Source organism: Poecile atricapillus, chromosome 7 (assembly GCF_030490865.1).
Source record: "Poecile atricapillus isolate bPoeAtr1 chromosome 7, bPoeAtr1.hap1, whole genome shotgun sequence".
In the NCBI taxonomy this organism is placed as follows: domain Eukaryota; kingdom Metazoa; phylum Chordata; class Aves; order Passeriformes; family Paridae; genus Poecile; species Poecile atricapillus.
The window spans coordinates 8260685-8281224 of NC_081255.1; the positions used below are offsets into that span (position 1 = coordinate 8260685).

The following is a 20540-nucleotide window of genomic DNA, read 5'->3' on the forward strand; positions in this document are numbered from 1 at the left end:
CATTTTAAGCTTTCCTCACCTTTTGGTAAATCCATCTGTGTGAGGGGGCTGAATGCTGCTAAATTACAGCCAGGGAATTGCTGAGCTGCAGATCTGTGGGCTCCTCGCTGCTTGGGCAGGGAACTCCCTGGCACCACCCTGGCACCCTGCTCCTTGTAGGCAGCTCTGTGCAAACACCCAGGCTGCTCCTCCAGGCCCTCCTTATCTGCCTGGAAAGGCTCTGCAGGAAATACAGGAAGGATCTGTGATCTCCCAGCCAGGTTCCTTCACTGCCCCGTGACGTGAAATGAGCTCAGCAGAGCCTGTGCAACTCCCCCAGGCACCTCCACTGGACTGTGCCAGCAGCAGGATTCAGCTCACACCTGAAATGGGGCTGGAATTGTGTCATTTAACCATCCCTGAGCTGCCATGCTGCCCTGGCACATGCACAAACTGGGAATCTGCATATGGACCCGGAGACACGGCCTGATGGGGGCACAAGGGCACGGAAAAGCCCTTAAAGGGCTGGGTGGATGCAGCCCTGCACGTGTTTTCCATGGATTTCCCAATCCTTATGGATGCCTGCACTGCAGCTTTTGCTAAACTCTGCCCCTGTACCTCATTGTGGTGTCAGGCATCCTGCTTCCCACAGCATCCACAGGGTCTGGGAACATCCCACGGCCTCTGCATGGAATTCTGTAGGGTTTGTGCAGCCACAGGAGACCTTGACACAGCCCCACAGGGAGAGAGACTGTGAAAACTCAGGGAGCAATCTCCAGTCTGTCTCAAGGCTGCCAGGATCTCATTTTAATTCACTCTTTTAATTCCTTCAAGGAAGGATCTCTCCCAGTTTGCCCAAGGCTGTTTTAATTCATTTTAATTCACTCCTTTAATTTCTTCAAGGAAGGATCTCTCCCAGTTTGACCAAGGCTGTTTTAATTCATTTTAATTCACTCTTTTAATTCCTTCAAGGAAGGATCTCTCCCAGTTTGACCAAGGCTGTGGCTGCAGCTGCTGGTGTTCAAGCACCCATTTGCAGGCTGCAAAACACACAAACAACCAGAGCAAGGGCATATCTCAGCTCCAAAGCCAAAAAAGGCATCAAAAAAAAAGCCAAAAGACATAAAATAAAAAAAAAAAGCCAACATAACAGCATCACATCGCCCACCCACCCAAGTGCAAGAGCCTTCTTCAGCTTGCTGGTTTAATTAAAGTCATTTATTATCCTGTGGTGAGAAGATGAAAATCCCTAGGATGGTAAGAACCCAAACCTTACAGTGGTGGGAAGGAGGTGTTTGCAGCCAGCAGAGCTGGCAGGAGCATCCTGTGCCTGCATTCAGCAAAGAAGAGTTTGCTGGTAGTGCTTTCCTCATCCAAATTATTTTTCAGAGCCATCAGTTTAAACTCTGAGTCCCTGCAACAGTTTCCAGGGAATGAAAGGGTCTCCAAGGTTTTCTCAAGCATGGGAGTAACAGAGCTCCTCTCCACCACCATTCTGTAGCCTCTGGGTTATGGAGTTTGTGCTTTGTGTTTGTATTTATGTATTTATGTATTTATGTATTTATGTATTTGTACATCTGCAGTGATTATTTGCCCCCACGCACCCAGGGACTCAGGAGATGAACTGCTGAGACACAGACAGCAGGGAAATCAAGGGCACAGCTAAGCAAATCTCCCTTTTCCTCCATTCTGCTGGATTTACACCCATTTTTGCATCTCTTCCCCTGAGATGACATCTCCCGAGAATCCTTGTCCTCCCAGCAGCCACAAATAAACAAGAGGCAAAATGTGGCAACAAAAACTGCCTGCCAAGGGTAAAATAATTTTTTAAAGGAGCTATGAATAGTAGGGTGAGGTTTTTTTCTTCATGTTCCTTTCACGTGCTTTCTTATTATATTTCCAAGTGGGAACATCCCAGGGTTTATGTGCTTGGCCACGCTGATGTGACTTCCAGAGCTGGAAAACAGTCCACAGAAGGATGGAAGGTGATGCTACCCATGGAGGAGCATGAACCACTTCTCACAGAACTATTTAGGTTTGAAAAGACCTCCAAGATCATTGACTCCAACCTCCAAAATCACCGAGTCCAGCCATCATCCATCACCGCCAAGCCCACCACTGAACCACATCACCCCATATCTATGCCTTTTATGGAGTGTTTTTACATTTCTTAAACTTCATTTTCTGGTTTTTTAGACTGCTGCTCAATCCTCATCACCACCAAAAAAGACATTTTTGCCAGCAGGGAAGGAGAGGCAGGGACCTCACCAAGCAGGGCAGCACATCCCAATCCCTGGGCAGGGAGAGCAGGACACATCCACTTAAAACAGCCCAGAGCAGCCCAAACAGGTCAGACAAGGAGTCAGGCTGAGCTCCTGAGCTTAGATACTTTTCCCAAGGAGAGCAGGTGGATCTCCAGCAGGATTTCCCCCCCGTTGTTCCTCATCCCCATCCTTGCCCCCAGGCTGTGGCTGCACCAAGCCCAAGCTCCCCTCCAGCACAGGCAGGAGGGCTGCAGACCCCAGCCCTGGCCTCGGTGCCTCAGCAGGAACAAAAAGCACGAAAATCATCTCTCATTCCTTCTCAGCTCCCCAGGCAGCCCAGGGGTACAAACCCTTGTGCGCAGCTGGAGCGGATTGGCAACCTTGGCATTCAGGGGAGCACATCAGCTGGGAGCTCTGGCACTTGGTTCAGGCTAAAGGCCTCCGAGTGGAAGCTGCAGAGCGATGGCAGCCAGCTGCTCCCACCCTGCTGACTGGCCTGGGGGCTGGCAGAGCGCTGCAGAATGTTTGGCATGTTTGAAATGGCTCGGTGCAGCATCTCTGCTGCTGAGCTTCCTCCAAAGGAACATATCCAGACAACATTTTACAGCTTTACTGCTTTTTTAAAGAAAGGAGAAATAAATCATGGATGTACACACATGTAGCCTGTTGTCACATGTGTGCATCCACGGGAAATGAAAGCTCAGAATTCCTACACTTAAATATCTGCACACCCACCTGCCTAACTCCTTGTAGTGCACTCCTGCATCCATGTCCACGTCCTAAGACCACCCCAAAGCTGCTTGGTCCCGCTGGAGCAGCGACCTTCTGGCTGCAGGAGCCCCTGAGCTGCTGCTGGGAATGCTCCAGCTCCCAGGGCACAGGGAAATGGCTTTTTTTCCACCAAATAAATCCACACCCCCCTCCACCATCCTGGTTCATGGAAACCTGGCCCTGGAGCAAGTTTGTGTTCACAGCCTGGGGGGCAGGGCAGTGCCAGCCCCCACAGTGGCTCCCTGGAGCTCACATCCCTTCAGCTGCTTCCAAATTTGCAGCCTCTGCCCTGGGAAACTTCAGCCAGGGTTTATTGGGAGTGACCACAGCTGGACGAGGGAAACTTTGGCTCCTTTTTCTCAAATGTGGTTTTGTGGGTTGGGGATTTTTTTTTTTTTTTTTTTATCCCATCCCCACCCTGAGGCTTTAGTTTTTTTGTTGTGTTCCTGCTGGGTTTTGGCAGCAGCCACAGCTGGATGCAAGGCTCACTTTTAGTGACTGGGTTTTCTCTTTGGGAAGCATCTCTGAGGAAACTGGGCTGCAAATGAGATTGTCCAGGATGAGCTGTGGGGTCTGAGAGCTGCCACCACCAAGGCTGAGGCAACAAGAACAGACACAGCCTCACATTTCCTTCTAAAGAAAGCTCAAAAAGGTTTTAATTCCATATTTTTATTACTATTTTATTTTGCTGTTGTTAGCCTGGTTTATTTTTTTTTAATGAAGAATCAGTTTTAAATTAACTTCAAGGCATGCAAGACAAAGTGCTCATATTTTTCATCCAGCAGCTGCAGTTAAAGAAAAAACACAAAACAACACCACCATTATTTTTGATTCTAGTTGCTTTTAGTCTGCTTTACTGCTCTCTTTCCTGACAAGTAATTTAAATATTTCCTGGATACTTTTCAGCTGATTTCTTCCCTCTGACACGGACAAACATCAGATGGAGATGCAAACTGCTATGATCCCAAATTACCGGGCTTGTAAGACAAGGCCATGCTTAATTTAAAAGGAAATGAAATGTGAGGGGAAGCTCAACCTGCTTTCCTCTGGATAGGTGGGGATGGAGCAGGGCCCATGTATTTTACAGTGCCTGCTGATCTTTAGACCCTGCTTGGCTGTGTCAGAGGGGACAGGAGGTTCTGTTGCAGCTGCAGCTGCTTGTAAAATGCATTTGAATGGCAGGGGGTGGCTTGTGCTGATAGTAACACCTTGGAACATGAATTATTCCAGTGATTCCCCCGTGATTCCAGCTCCTCCTCGGCAGTCCCCTCACGCTCTCCTCCGCTGACGCAGGCCAGTTAATTCTGGCTTCCAGAACACGCAATAAATAGAGAGAAGGCAACTGAAATAAAACCATATTTTGGTTGGGATTTTATTCCAAGCGCTTCTTCGAGCTGCACTTGGGGCGCTCCTCTCCTGCACACAGGCAGCCCTGAGTGTGCTTCCATGGGAAAGCTTTTTCCATGCAACCCTGCCCTTCCCTCCCAGAGCATTCCAGGGAATTCAGACCTCAAGGTGCTCTGCACAGGAACAGGATGGTTTTTAATAACCCCTCTGATACCAGACAGTTTCCTCCTCATCAATGGATTCATCAGGTGTGTTACTGAGAAAAATCAAGTGTTATTTGTGTCAGTGACCCAAAAGCAGGGTTTTTTCCTGCATCCTCTCAATTTTAAGATATTTGTGTTTTACTAATACCGAGCAGATATTGGGAGCTGCAGTCCTGTAAGGGGTTCAGAAATTATGAGCAATACAAGAAATATTGGATAGCCTGGCAGTTCAGACATTCAAAACTTCACTTCTGCTTTCATTCTTTTTATGGACCATCCAGTTTTCTTTGATAAACCAAATACCACAAAGATTTATGCTTCAAAAGTTTTCCCCCTTCCTTTTCTGCTCATGACACTGTCACTTTTAAAGCAACTGGAAATTGCCCCCTGAGTCAACCAACGCAAGCAGCTTTGCAAAGCATCCAGAATTAGAATGTAAAATTAAATTGAAAGTCCACAACCAAAAAATAAATAAAATAAAATAAAATACAGACCCAGCCCATGCTGTCAGGGTGTTTTTCTCTTTGCATTTTATTTTGTAATGACAACATTATGTTGGTAATGAGAACAGGCCATTGTGCATCGCTGGCTTCAGTAACACAGCAAAGGTGGTTCCAGTTGTAAAAATAAATAGGAAATAAGAAAGCAGCTGATATCTCCCTGTAAACACAGCCAGGAGGCTCAGAGGTGGGACCAGGATGGGGATGGTGGAAGAGGACACGGAGTAACATCCCCAAACTGGTCCTTGGTCCCTTGCTTTGCCCAAGCAGCTGGGAAAAGCCCAAAGGATGCTGTGCTCTGGCTGTTGCTGAGACAGGGGGGCAGGAGAGAGCTCCCTTGGCAAGGAGTGAGAACCAGTGGGATAAGGATCTCCAGGTTTGGGCTTTAGGGATAAATGGAAGCTCAGCAGGGAGCAGTGCCGGTGGCACATTCCCCAGGAGCCAGTACAGGCTCCACATCACCCGCCCACCCTGCCACCACTGCTGCCAAGTGGGATCCACACCTCTCCAGGACCCCAGAATTCCTGCTGAGAGGGACTTTCTGAGCAGCTGCCCCCCGGTGTGGGCTGATGACGTGTCCTGCCACCCCTCCGGGTCACTGAATTCACGTGAGCTTTGCCTCACTCCGTGGGTTTCTGGTAAAGTGCTGTGGCTGCAGACTGGTTTCACCATCCAAGGGAACACCGAGCCCAATCACAAACCCAGGCAAAGCCCCGGGTTTTCTCTCCCCTGTGGGAAAATCAAGTTTTCCATAGGGCTGCTCACCAGAGTGGCTGTTTGACCTCTCTGTTCCCTGCTTAGGACAAGCTGCTGTGTGCTGAGATGCCTTCCACATCTTTAAGGGGAGAGAGGAAACACCATGGGCTGCAGACCATCCTTGCACTGCCTTCTGTGGCCCTCCAGACCCTCTAGCAGCTCTCCCTGCTGCTACTGGTGTACCTCGCTCCACAATTGTGCTACAAATCTGTCCAGTCCTCTCAAATCATTACACAGAAAAGGTGGGAGGCATGCTAAGTGCTACAGCAGCTAAAATAATTTAATTTACAAGCTCCTGAGAGCAAGGGACATGCGTGTGTGTGCTTTCAGCAGTGCTCCTCTGATAAATACAGGTATAATAATAATAACAACAACGATGAAATAAATAACGATAATAGGAATGAAAGGTCGCGCATGTGACCTAAGATTAGGTGCAATCTGGAGGTCGTGGAGCTCAAGCGAGGGATAAAAACACCGCTGCACTTGGAAGGAGGTGGAAAGCTTCGATGCAGAGCATGCATAGGACACAGCTGGAGGATCTTGGGCTCAGGAGAAGGATCCAGCTGAAAACGCCGCGTAGTTTTGGGGCTTTTATCCTGGCCGTTCCCTGCGAGTGGGAATGGAAGTCTCCTGTGCTGACCCCGCCAGGTCCGAGAGCAGGTGGGAGCTCTTCGGTTGTGGATGCTCAGGGGAATCCCATTTTTCCCTGGACCCGCAGCTCAAAATCATTTCTTTCCGTGTCCGCGGCGGCGCAGGTCTCCGGCCGAGCTGCGAGGGGAGGCTCCGGGCTCCCCACCCGGGGAGGAACTCCGGCTCCAGGTGCTGGGGATCCTGCTAAAATTCCAGAACTTCAGCCGAAACCCCGCGGCTGGCTGGCCTCAAACCGCGTCCCACCCTGCCCTGGCTGGTCCCCCCGCCGCGCCTCGGGGCTGGGCTCAGGTGTGCGAGCGCTTGCTGGTGCCGCGGCTGGCGGCCTGCTTGCTCATGTCCTGGTAGGAGGCGGATTTCAGGAAGCGGGGGTAGGAGTCCTTCTCCATCAGCGTGCGCGTCTTGGCCTGCGCCTCGTTGAAGCAGGCGGAGGTGGCCCCCGAGAGGTTCTTGCGGGTGATCTCCCTGGTTTCGTGGTCGATGTTCACCTGCAAGGCAGCAGCGCTCACAAACGTTAACTCCTCTGCTATGTGAGGGCAAAAACTGCTTTTAATCTGTCTCCAGATGAGGGTGAAGATGCTCACAAACCTTTCTACCCCTTCATGGGTAGGCTCAATTTCTGTTCCAGCATTAACGAGCCAATTTGATGGACCACACCATCAAGAATTTGAAGCTCTCATGAGCAAGAGCACATCTTCCCACTGATCCATTAAAACCCACCAGGATATTTTATTCCTTTCCCACCCTATTTGATGTCACAGAAAATGCTCTCACCTCCCTGGGCGCCTCACTTTGGACAAACTCCTCAAAGATCCTGTTGGCTTTGGAGGCCAGCTTGGTTTTCGACCGGGTCTTTTTGAAGTCCTCGCATGCCAGCCAGAAGTCCAGGTTCTCCTCGCTGAATTCAGTCTTCAGGAAGGTGTGGAAGGCATTTACCCCACCTGGGGAGGGGACAGAAGAGCAGTTAATGGGACAGAAGAGAGGGAGGAAGAGGAGCAGCAGCAGATACTGCCTGGCGAGAGCGTCGCCCTGGGAGCTCAGACCGTGACATCTGCAGATTTCCTTTCCCTCCGGGCAAATTCCACCCTCTGAGACACTGCTAATTGGCCTCTAGACTCCAATAAAATCCTTTCCCACAGGCAAGTAATCCTCTGGTTTTATTTATCTGACCTTTCTGTAATGAGGCTTCAGAGTATTTTCTTTACAGCTTCGGGAAAGAGCTAATTCTACCTAAGGAGAAGCGCGCTGACGCATCGGAACGCTGCAGGAGCCGAGCAGCGGTGCCTTGATTTTGATTTCTCGGCCGAGATCCGGGGGGGAACAAGATGCTGAGGATGGGAGAGTAACTGCAGCAAGGATTTCAAAGCTGTGCTGAGAGGGTGGATTAAGTTACCAAGCTGGAGATGCTCGTTAGCCATCACAGCACGTGAGGAAGGCTGGGAAAAAAATACACTTAGCCCCAGACTAATGCTGTGGAAGGACTTTGTCTGGCTGAGGAAGATCTTTTAAGGTAGACAACTACTTTTGGATTAAAATCTGGGGCTTCTGCCATTGTGCTGAGCCCGGTGTAAGGAGGAGATGATGTGTGGGACTTAAAAAGAGATCCCATCTCTGGGACTGGAGAGGGAGACAGCATCTCACAGGAGCCCTGTGCATCACAGACACACAGCTGATACCAGAGAGGGGAAAAGGCCACGGTTATTCAGTAAAACAGCTGGATTCCTTCTCCCTGTGGAGGAGCCATCCCCGGAGGCACAGGACAGACAGACAGAGGGCAGCAATGCAGTTGTCTGGACAAGCCTGAGGGGAGGCGGCTGCATCGCTCTTTCCACCAGGCACTGAGAGCAGGCGCTGCCTTCTCCCGGGTGTGGGGAAAGGGGAGCTTTGGGAATAGCACGATGCTGCCCCTGGAGGGCTGCTCCTCATGGGATGCCCGTGACAAAGCTCCTGTTCCAAGGCAGCAGCGAGACAGCACTTCTGCCCCCTCAAAAATACCCGGCCAGGAGGAAAGGGTACAGCTTCATGGGGCAGGCAAAATGAGGCTTCAGATCTGGGCAGGAAAGGGACCTCTTTCCAAATCCTAAACCACCTAATTTGAGGAGGAGGGGAGGTTTCATTGTACACTGACTCCAGCCATACAGCTCACTGCGAATACATCTGTCCTACACACTCTCACCAAGAGAAGAAAACAAAATGCTACTCACTTTTGCTCTTGAGGAGCTGGTCAAAGGACTCCCTCCATTCCAGCACATCTCGGGAGGAGTCTCTGGAAAAGACAAAAGGATGTAAGGCTCACTGTCCAGCAGTGAGGGATGGGAGCACTTCAGTTGTGCAGCTCCATCGATGGGAGACAGTGGCATTTGGCAGGAAACCAAAGCCAGAGGCCAATATCCATTACCTGTGGGCTCTCTTTCCTCTCTCCTCCCTTTCTTTTACCTTCCCTGATGGCTCACCCGACCTCAGCTCCATGCTGCTGGCCAGGAGGTTCTCAGAAAAAACCCTTTTCTGCCGATACAAGTCCAGCAGGTTCTCTAGGGAATGCTCAGAAGAGCCCTTTTCTGCTGGTGCCGCTCCAGGAAGAGCCCCTGAGCAGCAATATTTAGTGCTCAGTGTTTGATGCTGCCTGCATTCCCAGGGATCCCAGCCACCGGGAAGAGCAAGAGCCCCGCAGGTTCTCCTCTTGCCAAGGCCCTGCTCTCTGTGCCTAATGCCAGAGCATCCGATCCCCGGCAGGATTTTATAAGCGCTGGAGCTGGGAAGTGATCCGCCTTCCCGGCCCGCCTGGGTGGGACTACGTGGAGGGGGGAGCTGTGCTCTGTGCTGCGCAGATGGGCAGGAGCATCCCTCGGGAAAGGCTGTTCCAAGGGGACCTGGCCCTGCCTGAACCTGGGCCAGAGCAGTGCTTGGCTTACCTGCGCCTGGAGCCCAGCTGCAGCTTGCTGGAGCTCCCAATCTTGTGTCCCAGCTCGGGTTTGTGAAGCAGGATGCCCAAGCGGCTCTTCAGATCCTTGGCTCTGGAAGGGAGGGAGGGAGGAAGGGGAGAGGTGTGGGGTGGCTGGACCGTCAGTCCTCTGCCGCCACCCCCTCGGCTGGCAGGGGCTGCACCCCACGGGCTCGGGGGCACAGCCCTCGCTCCCCAGCTTCAGCCACTTGTTTGCTCTCTGGTGTGTGAAATAAATGCTCCCCACTTGCTTTTCCTGCTCCCTGGCAACCGCGCTCGGCAGCGCATGGAGCCCGGGGGACTGTTCTCTCCTGCTCTATTCCCAGGCGGAGATATATGGAATTTTATATGGAATATAAAACACGCCGAGCTCTTTCCTCTGGGGCAGGTAAGAGAGCAGCTGCTGAGTGCCCAGCTGGAGCCGCCCCCGCTCTCCCGGAGCTAACCTGGCTCCTGTTCCCATCCCGCTCTCCCGGCAGCTCCCAAACCAAACTGGAGAAGCACCGCGATTTCTTTCCGCCGGGCAGAGCGGGAGCATCTCCCTGCTGCCAGGATGCTGCTGCTCCCCTGCTCTGTGTTTTGGGGTGCCCCTGGGTCCCCAAGAGCCTGTCACCAGGCCGTGGAGAGGGCAGCATCCACCTACCCCATGCCTTTAGGAGGCAGCGGCGGCAGCGATGCTCCTGTGCCAGAGGCTGGGATGCTCCTGCCTGTGCCAGAAGCTGGGATGCTCCTGCCTGTCCCAGCGGCGAGGGCACGGAGGAGGCAGCTCCCTGCCCAGGGAGGTGTCTGCGGCAGCAGAAGCGGCTTCTGTCTGTCCCCAGGGTGTCCCCGGGGCGGCGGGTGGCCCCGCTGCTGTTTGCGGCTCGTTCAGGCGTCCCAAGGCGCCCGTACAAAAATAAGGGTTTAAAATGTCAAGCCGGCAGCGTGGGGCTTTGCGGGAGGAGCAACATGTCACTAAACAGTTCAGCCGCGGTGACAAAAATACTCCTGCTGCTGCCAGCTCGGAGCGAGATGTGCAGAGGCAGAGCCGGAGGAAGGCTGGTGTGTTTGTACAGCCCTGGGCAGCCTCCTCTCCCTCCGCTTGTTTCACCTCCGTGTTCCCCTCCTGGGGAAGCAGAAGGGATGCAGCCACGACAAATCACTCGGCTGCGTGTTTCCTCGAGGTCTGCACCCCACTTTCCACCCTAGCATCACATCACGGGCTGCTCCAGGTGCATCTTTTCCAGCGAACCCTCCGGCTCCCAGAAGCGCCTTACCTTTCCAGGCAAGTGATGGGCAGCGCGGCTAAGCCCCGGCACATGCTGAGAGCTGGGCACCCAGGCATCCAGCAACTCATCGGCTCCTTAGGGATGGGCAGAGGGGGTGCGAGAGGCTGCTGAGGCACCAGCTGCCCCTCGCTCCTTTTGCAGCAGCGGCGCCGGAGCCGCGCTTTATATGGGGTGGGAGGCGGGAAAGCGGGGAGGGGGACCCAGCATCGCTCCAGCCTCCAGCCAACCAAAAGCTGCTCAGGCAGCCAAGATAAGAGCTTAGGTAAGTTTGTGTGTGCTGGTAAAGGAGGGGAGAGTGGGAGGCCCAGGCTCGTCCTTGAGCATCACAGTCATAGCCGCTTCCTCGAGAAACGGAGGGGGGAAAAAAATCCAGGCTCTTTTCCACCGACGTGTGGAGCCTGCTGAGTAACCGGAGGGTGGGAGAGCGAGGGGCAGGACAGACGCTGCAGCTCCGTCCTGCTGCTCCATCCCGAGGAGCTATTCCAAATATTCCACGTTCCAAACCTCCCCGAGCTTCCAGCGCCGCAGGCTCTGCCCGAGTGGTTTAAGCAGGGGGTGGCAGCCCCCAGCGGGGTCAGGAGGGTTTGTGCTTCCTGGGGTGATGCAGAGGGTGTAATGTTTCCATTTCCCTCTTCATGGCACTGCCAGCTCACAGCTGGAATGTAGAAGGACAATGTCTGGCCCTGTGTGCTGGCTGAAGTCACTTCTTCATCCCAAATTCCCTGCTGGTGTGTGTGGGGAGGGAAGGGGTTTGCATCAAAGAGAGCCAAAACCTGGGAAAGCATCGGATAATGGAGGATCCTGATGAGAGCTGAAAATTGAAATTTGAATTAAAAGCCGAGGAAAGGTTGGAAACTGGAGGGGAAGGACTGAGCCAGCAAAAGAGAAAGGGTTAAACCAGTGCACACCAGCAAAGCCCAGGGTCTGGTGCTACAAGAACCAGAGGTCCATGAGAACCAACAGGTCTCTGTGGTGAGGTCAGGCTCACGCAGGATCCCAGAGCTGCCCTCCCTGCAATTCCCCAGCTCAGTGGCTCTGGAAAGGAGTGACTTTAAACCCCCCCTGCTCATGGCCAGCCAAGCACAAGGCCACAGCTGCCACTTCCACTCCTCATCCTCTCCCTTTCTCCCTGCTATTCCCAGCTCAGACATTTTTCCAGAGCTCCAGTTGTCTCCTACCCTTGCTGCCTGCATTCATCACACCCAGCACGTTGCCAGAGCATCTTTCCCAGGAGAGATGAACTGTGCCAGGAGAGTGGCAGCACGAAGCCATCTCGGCCCTGGGCCAGGGAGAAAGGCTCCTCTCAAGCTGCCTTTGGGATGAGGATATCTGGATGGGAGACTTTGGGAGGAGCATGAGGCACCTCAGCCCCACTGAGCAGTAAAGGAGATTCCTGTCTTTCTCTCATCGCTTAGGAAAAGCCACAGAATGGCCTTGCTCATGGACAGACAGGAAAAATGCATCAGGACAAATGAGTGAACACACACTTTCAGCTCCTGTCTCAGCTCTAATGTAAGAGCAGCCTCTTTCCCGATGGCTCTGGGGTTTTTCACTCAAATAATCAAGTTTAAGCCTTCTTGGTTAGCAGATATTCAGCTACAGATAAATGGCTGGAGTTACAAGAAGCTCTTACTCACGTCTTCCCTGTGCCTTAAAACCATGATTAGAGCTGTGATCCTTGCTGTGGACTGAAGGGAAGATCTGCAAAGTCACAGGATGCTCTGGTAACTCTCCCTGGTGCTCGAGGCATGGTGTGAGCAGGTCATGCCAAGAGGAAAACCTCCAGGAGCCCGGCCACGTGTTGCAGGCACACGGGACAGAGGATTTCTGGCTGCAGCTCCACGGTGCCTGGCACAGCCACTGTGCTGGGAAGGAGCCACGTGCTGCTGGAAGCAGCCAGGCAAGTGTAACTATGGCAAAAACACAGCTGGGATGGCAGCAGCAGCAACTGGTGAGGAGCAGGAGGGATGTGAGCCAGAGCAGAGGAACTCTGCACATCTCTGCCTTGAGATTACAGCCCATTGACACTGTCCCTTCTTTGCTCCAGGCTCCCTGCTGCTTTTCCCAGAGAAATAAAATGCATTGGGAAAGTGTGGGTGTGGGTGTGGGTGTGGTTTTGGGCAAAAAACCTGGGCTCTGGTGAGGCCAGGCTGGCAGTGAAGCAGAGGTGAGGAACTGCCCATGGTGGGACAGAGAGAGCCCTGGGGAAGGGAAGGGAAGGGAAGGGAAGGGAAGGGAAGGGAAGGGAAGGGAAGGGAAGGGAAGGGAAGGGAAGGGAAGGGAAGGGAAGGGAAGGGAAGGGAAGGGAAGGGAAGGGAAGGGAAGGGAAGGGAAGGGAAGGGAAGGGAAGGGAAGGGAAGGGAAGGAGGGGTCAGGCAGAGGCTGTGTCATTTTGGGCACCACAGCAGCTCAGCCAGAAGAGGCACAAAGCCACAAGAAAAGCCACGCTCACCCTGGGGTGCTTGATCCTGGGACACGGGGAAGTGCCAGATCCACGTGGAGCCTGAGCACAGGAGTGGGATTGGGCTGTTCCAGCAAAGTCCTCCTCACCAAGGCTGCCACAGCCCCTCTGCCCCTGGCACAAGCCACCAGCTGAGCCCTCTGCCCCCTCAGGCCACTTTTCTGCCTCTCCCCTCCGATGGGGCAGTGCAAGGACAGGCATCTGGCCAGCACTAGGTGAGATATTTCATATTGCAGAGCTCTTCCCAGGGTTATGCAATAGCCTCTCAGCCCAGCTCCGTGTGTGTACTCGGATGTCTTCATGCTGCTCTGTATCTAATTTAATTACGTGCTTCCTGTCTCATTTAGCTCAGCAGCCTCCCGCGGCTCCGGCTCCGTTGCCTCCATTATCAGCCTTTGTTTTGGAATAATACAAAAAAACTCATCTGTGTCGCAAGGCCTGGGGCCAGGCTCCCTTCCCAGAGCTGGGCCACAGCCCTGCCAGCACCAATCCACCTCCCATCCATAGGGACCAGCTTCATTTCCAGCAGGAAGGTCCTGGCAGGTGCCTGCTGAGGCTGGGAGGTGGCTGGGCTGTGAAGGCACCCACAGCCACCCTTCATTTGTGGGGTACAGCAAAACACACACACACACCCCATCAGCCCCAGGGATTGCTGCTGGTGTTCCTGGGTTAGCATCTGCAAAGTGCCAGCAACTTTGGAAAATGCAAAAGCAAAGGTTTCAGTTCCAGACTACAGAAATGGGGTGGGGAATAGGAAATATTATAGGAGTTTGGTGACAGGGTGCAAAGTGCCCTTGAGTGTGTGCCCCAGTGCACAGTCGAGCTCTGAAGAGAGTTTCTGGCAGCAGTGTTTTGGTATTTTGTATTTTTGTATTTTTATACCATTCAAGTGGAATATGGGGAAGATACAGAAATAGATTGGGAAGGGGAGGCAGGCAGAAGGAAGAGGGGTAGAGCCAGGCTGAGCTGTGCTCTTGGGCTCTCACTGCTCACCAAGGAGCCTATCCCCAGTTTCTCCTAAACCAGTGGGCAAACAGAGAGGTGGCAATCAGGAATGGTCAAACCTGAAGGCACTCCAGCAGAGCCTGCTGTGGAATCAGGGGAGGTGCTGAATGCAAAGGAGCAGAAATGGGAGGTTTAAAGGCCCTGCTCATGTTGCACAGCCCCTTCCTCCACCTGCAAGCTGTTGATAAGCTCTGGATGCCTTTGAGGGGGGCAGTAAGCCAAGGAGAGGGGAATGGGATGGAGGTTGGTGCTGTGCAGGCAGGAGTGCAGTGGTGGGGGCAGGGTTCAGTGGTGGGCTCAGCAGTGCTGCCATAATGGTCCAACCTGATGATCTTAGAGCTCTTTTCCAAGCTGAGAAATTCTAGGATGGTGCCAGGGAGGAGCAGGGAAGCTGCCAAGGCCGAGACAGCAGCCAGGCATTTGCAAGTGGTCTCTGAGTAGCCACATTGCAGCTGGGCAAAGCTTCTGGGACAGGGACAGTCAGGGGACACCTGTGGGACACCATTTCCACGTGGCTGCAGGTGAGGCTGGCTCCATCTGTGCCTGCCCAGCCCATCCCAGGACACCCCAGCTGCGCATGAAGGATCCCTCACCCTCACTCACGGGGCCTTTGATGCTCTCCCAAAGCATTCACAGGTGGCACGGGAGGAAATAGCTGCTCTGGAGATCTGGAAGGAGATTATTGAAATAGCTTTTTTAAAAAAAAAATTCATAATAATAATTAGAATTACAAAGGAGGTTTTCAAGGGGCAGCTGTTATCCACTCTGCTCACGTGCTGGCTTTGCACAGCTGCACAGGGAGAGGTAGCTGACAGCAGGTACTTTTAATCTTCTCTTTCCGTTCCCAGCACCTGCTTTTTAAAGCCACTGAGCAGCCAGGAAAAAAAAAAAAAAAAGCTAAAAGATGATGGCTAAATATATCCTAACTAAGAGGAGAGACAGAGCAGCACTAATGGCAGATCCTTCCTTGGATGCATTCAAATTGGTTTGGCTCAGAGACAGGCTGAGGGAAGAAGCAGCAGATGAGAAAGTAGTAGAAGGGATTTAGGGGAAAAAATAAGGGGGACAGAAAGAAGCCAGAGGGATTGATAAATTCCACTACACCCATTTCCAGAGGAAAACAAGCCCATTTAATTTTTGCTTTTAAATGCAACCCCGTGCACACTCACCTTTGGCAGGGAGAGTGGGTGAGGGAGCCCTCAGTGTGCCCAGGGCCAGATGAGATCCAGGTCACTGCTTTTCCTGCTGGCCAGACCTGCTCAGGAGATGCTCAGCCCTTCCTCACTGAAGCCCCTCAGGGTTTCTGCAGTAAATCTCTCTTTTTCATACAATTTCCCACTAAAACCTAACCTGGCCTCAACTGCCCTGCTGCCTGTTCGTGCCTCCCCTTCCCCCTTTGCTCCCCAGGATTGCCCTCAGCTGCTGCCTGACCCTTCCCCAGCAATCCCAGGCTCCTCCAGACCCCTCAAACCAGCTGGTGACTCTCACCCTACTCCTTTTCATCCCTCCCTGGTTTATCCCATAAGGATGAGGCTTATTATCCGTGTCTGAGCTGCCTGCTGGAGCACAGGACTGCTTTTATGGTCTGCAGAAAGATCTTCTTTGGATGATGAAGATTATTTTCGATCCATCCACACTGCTCCTTTTCCCAGGAGCTCCCACACCGCTTCTCCTGGTGCAGGGATCAGGCTCAGCTCGTGTTTGCACCTCTGGCTGTGATGGGTTTGGGATTTGGGGCAGGGAATCCATCACAGGCTGCACTCAGAGAAGGGCAGCGATGTGCTGCTGGAAGGCTCTTGGGATTTTCCTTCCTTGCAGGTCCTACTGACACATTTCTGACTCATCTCCCCAAACTGGACCTCTGGGGAGGCTGGTTCTACATTGCTCCAGATGAGCCATGGACAGCTGGGAGCCAACACAAGCCCACTCTGCTGCCCCATGCAGCGTGTCTGCAGCAGTGAAACCAGGGGCTGAGGAGAAACAGCTTCTCCCCTCCTCTTCCTCCACAGCAACTTGGCTTTGGACACCCCTCCATCCCCAGGATTTCAGCTTTTCAGACACTGAGGCAGAGAACAAATAGTCTCAGGCTGTTTATTATCCTCAGGGTGTCTGTACAGAGCAGGGGTCACACTGCATGACGTGGTGATGCGACTCTGGGGTATTAACACCGGTGGGATTGGTGGCGTGGCTGAGGAGCTCCTCCAGCCTCCCAGGGAAGGGAGCAAACAAGCAGCTGATGCAGGGGGAACCCAGGGAGCCCAGCCCATGCCTTCCCCTGAGTGGGAAAGGGTCAGACTGAGCAGCCTGTGGCCTGCCCAAAGTGCTCCTGCTGATGTCTCCCCACGGCAGCAGCACCCGGACGCCACCGAGGCGACAGCAGCAGCGTCTCGTGGAAATAAAAACGTGGCAGAGGGAAGCTTTGGAGCTGTTCCTTTTACCTGGTGGCTCACTTCTGAGTTCACTGAGCCACCCACGAGTTCATTTCCAGAGGAACAAGACATCTTTTGTTGTTTTGAGCAGCCTTACTGGGCGCTTGGGCTTGTCAGGTCCTCAAGGGGACACAAGGTGGAGGTGCCAAGGACAAATCCGAGCTCTGATTTGGGTGACTCATAGAGGGGTTGGGGAGAGAGGTTATAAGAAGATGAGATCTTCAATTGTGGTTCTTAAGGAAGGGGGATCTACCCCAGGGTGGGCTTGTACCCTGCTCTCTTCCTTGCCAGGAGTCCCACAGAGGTCAGGAGTAAACCCAGCAGAAGGTGCCTCCTTCCCCTCACTGCTTTCCAGCTGGTGGCTGCAGGCACTGGCAGAGCAACATGAAGACATTTCTCTCAGGATGTTATCTACACTGGAAATGCAAAGCTGAGCAGCTCCTCATCGTGTTTCAGAGCCAGCCTGGGGCACGCAGCACGTGAGGCAAACTGGGAGGTGTGGGGCCACTTGAGACAAACAATTCACAGCACAGCTGGTCCCCAGAGCTCCCTGCTCCCTCCAGAAGCAGGCACTGCCTTTTCTCCCGTGTCTTTTTGCCAGGAATGGTGGATGTTTTTGGTGACAAGCTCATCCCCCTCTGCCACCTCCCTCCCACGGCCTCGGTTCCCTGAACTCCCGCTGAGTTCACCGCAGTCCCAGATTAGAGACACATCCTCCTGTAAAGCCAGGAGGAGGCACAGAGCACAATGACTGACTTTGACGAGCAAATACAACCCACACACCTTTATTGAGACTATTTTTATAAACCAGAGGGCCACGGGGGTGCCCAGCTGGGGGTGACCCCGGCACGGCCGCCCTCTACCCTAGCCAGCCCCTGCCACAAGCACTGCATGTGCAGCGTGCATGGAAGGAGGAGAAAAAGAAGGAAGACAAAAGACTTGGGGACAAGATGAGCCTCTGCAAAGCCCAAGGGGTTCGTGGGAGAGAGAAGCATTCTGGTCTAGCAGCAAAATGAACTTTAATTCCAGTTCTGGGATATAATGCTACGATGCCGGAGAGAGAGCACAGCACCAAGGAAAGAGACAACTGCAGCAGCCCCAGGGATGAAAGATAATGCAGAAATGATGTGAAACGTTTTGTTCTTATATAACAGGCAAGGAAGAGCTCGTAGGCGCTTTACAGTGGCAGTAGGAGGCGTGTGGGAGGGAGATGGCATGACCAGAGACATGTCTGGGGAAGGGAAAGGCAAAGAAGAGAGGAGGGATGGATGGGGATGGAGGAGAGGCAAACTGGGGGAGGTTAGGGCAGTCCCAGGCTCAGACAGATGAGGACAAACAGTGCTGGTGGACAGGAAGGTTTGGAGTGCTTCAAGGAGGAGGAAGAGGAGGGAAGACAACCAGGACAGGACAGAGAAGGAGAGAGGAGTTTGGAGGGAGAAGCCAGAGGCCCCCAGGGAGGGGAGAGCTTGCACTGAGGGGGGAGAGGCACTCCAGGACTGGCATGAGGTATGCTTTGCTATTGCTCTGAATGCTGTAAACATTTTGGTTTTGTGTCTATCAGTGAACATTCAGTTCAGTTTGATACATGTGCTCTTAGGGGTAACTGGAAGCCTAGCAGAGTTTTACGTCTCTTACTACTACTCGGACTTATACACGAGGCAAACACAACACTGGCTAAAGATCTCAGTTTATGTCATTTATGCCTAATTCTCCTATTTTAACATGCACATCTATGTCTCAGAAAAGCTTCTCTAGTAGAGGACACTAAATAAGATACAGATGAAGTCACATGCACTCTCATCCACCCACACCCCCAGACACACACAGCAATTTCCCCCTCCCCTGCTTAGACTGGCAAGACTTTGCCCTTCACACCTCCCCAGCATGGACAACAGAGAGCCCTTGGTGCATTAATGAGTCCCCTAAAAGTGATGGAAATCATCCCAAGCCTAGCTGATGGACCAAAGCAGGAGAAACTTTAGACAGGTCAGAGTTCTGCGTCTGATCCTGGAGTTAACACCACCTGAAGCTCATAGAAAAGGGAAAGGAAATTTGTAAACTCTTTTTCCCTTCTGCCATCAAACTACCTGGGAGCTGACTGGATATGTGCCAGCAAACAGAATAAAAAGAACTGAGTGAACCAATTTTTTTTCCCCGCTCTTCATGTGATGGCACACTTTAACACTTTAACAGGAGGAAAATTTTGGGGGTGTGTGCTTGTGGAGAGGGGAAATGGGTTTGTGGGTTGTGAATATCCCTTTCACACCAGAAAGAGATGAATCAAGGATAGGATATTTGCCCTTGGTGGGGATTAGTCACCACTCAGCTCTTTCCAAAGCTTTGGCTCAGTCATTGTTCCCTTGATCAGCCCCTGGTTTAAGGGGTAGAGCTACAAGCTGCTTATTTTGATTCACTTCAGAACGGCATTTGGCATAAAAGAAGCAGCTGGTGCCGTTTTCTTGTTTAAGAAAAATAGAATTTTACTTTAAATAACTAGTCTGCTTTCCTTCCAGAGAGACAAACTGCAAGAGCAGCAACAAAAATAACCGTGGCAGACTCACATGCCTCAGACAATACTTTTGCTCCACTCTGTGTTCTGGGATGCTGTTCCCAATGGAGGGCCTTGCCTGGCACCAATTTAATGGGGAAAACACTTCCCCTGCACCAGCCAGCCTGATTCCAGGCAGAAATGGCATCTCCAGGTGTGCCCTGCTCCGGGCAATTCCCCAGGTGGGTGGAGGAGAGAAAGGAGCTTGGATTTACAGGGTGTTGGCCACTTTGAAGTGAGTTCTGAGGTGAAATGAAAGGACAGCAGCACCAAGGACCTGCTGGAGGACCTTGTGGAGAGATGGAGTCACAGGAGTCTGAACAGGACCAGGCTTTGTAGCCACCAGGGGAGCCTGAAGGGTGTCCCCACTCAAATTCCTCGACACAAACATCTGGTTCCTGCTGTGTCCCCTGGCCTGGCTGTCTCTGTGACCCTCCCCAGGGTGCTGCAGAGCCTTGTCTGGGGTGCCTCAGCTGGCACTGAGCACTCAGAAGGTCTGTCTGGAGAGAAGTACCACCAGTCGTGGCCTTCTGCCTTCTCTTTGAAAGCCATGACTGTTTAAGCCTCCTGCTGCTGGCTCTGGCATCCTGGGCAGCTCTGGGATGCTTTCTGCACGTGCAGGCAAGAGGAGGGTGGAAAGGAGGAAGGCAGGGCCAGACAAGGTGGCCTCCCTTCACCACCTGCAACACTTGTTCTGATTGTTTGAGGCTGAGTGGGGTCACTGGGTAAAACTGGGACCACAGGCTGATGCTTTAAGATTTTAGCTTTTATGTTTTCCAGATCCTGTACTGCTGTACTGGTGCATAGCTCTGAACTCCATGTGAAGTGTGGTTAACTGTCTTCACATTTTAGTTAAACAGAACAATCCCTTTGGGTGATCCAAAGACACCTCACTGCCTCAGGCCCTGAAAAGTATAAATAAAAGTGAATTATGAGGGAGCAAACTGGGGGAATGTGACTGCATTACCTGAAGCTGTAACTGGAGGATTAACCCCTGATATGTAAATGGATCAAAATTATAATTATCTGAAAAACTCATGGCCATTGTCCATGCTGGGTGTAGCCTCTGTGAGGCTTTTGCACTGCCCAAGGTGCACCTGTTGGAGGCCTTTAATAAATAACTCCTTTATCCTCTTAACTCTGTCTAGCCTGTGGTCTTGGCAGCCACTCCAAGGCATCAGTTTTTGGTGACCCATTCCTTGCACAGGTTCCCCAGACCTGTCCCACTGTGCCTGGCTTGCCATAAAGCTCTGGGACACTGAGCTCCTGCATGACCTGGTGCCCTTGGAGAAATCATGGCAAGTCTGGAGCATCTTCCAGGGGTCTCTCGCCTCTCTCACTTTCGAGCAAGAGGCAAAAATTTGTGTCAAACTGCCACGGGCAGACCTTTTTGTCCCTTGTGTCCCATGAGGAGCCTCCT

The 20540-nt window shown here is 52.5% G+C and overlaps 1 protein-coding gene across 1 annotated transcript; it reads right to left on the minus strand.

The window, feature by feature from the left end:
* Nucleotides 1-5084: 5084 nt before the first annotated feature.
* RGS16 (regulator of G protein signaling 16) lies at nucleotides 5085-10795 on the minus strand. Its single transcript, XM_058842757.1, has 5 exons — nucleotides 10666-10795; nucleotides 9381-9482; nucleotides 8673-8734; nucleotides 7243-7409; nucleotides 5085-6956 (listed from the first exon to the last, which is right to left on the minus strand). The coding sequence occupies exons 1-5, from the start codon at nucleotides 10743-10745 to the stop codon at nucleotides 6756-6758; spliced, it is 612 nt and encodes a 203-aa protein (XP_058698740.1). The 5' UTR covers nucleotides 10746-10795; the 3' UTR covers nucleotides 5085-6755.
* Nucleotides 10796-20540: the final 9745 nt, after the last annotated feature.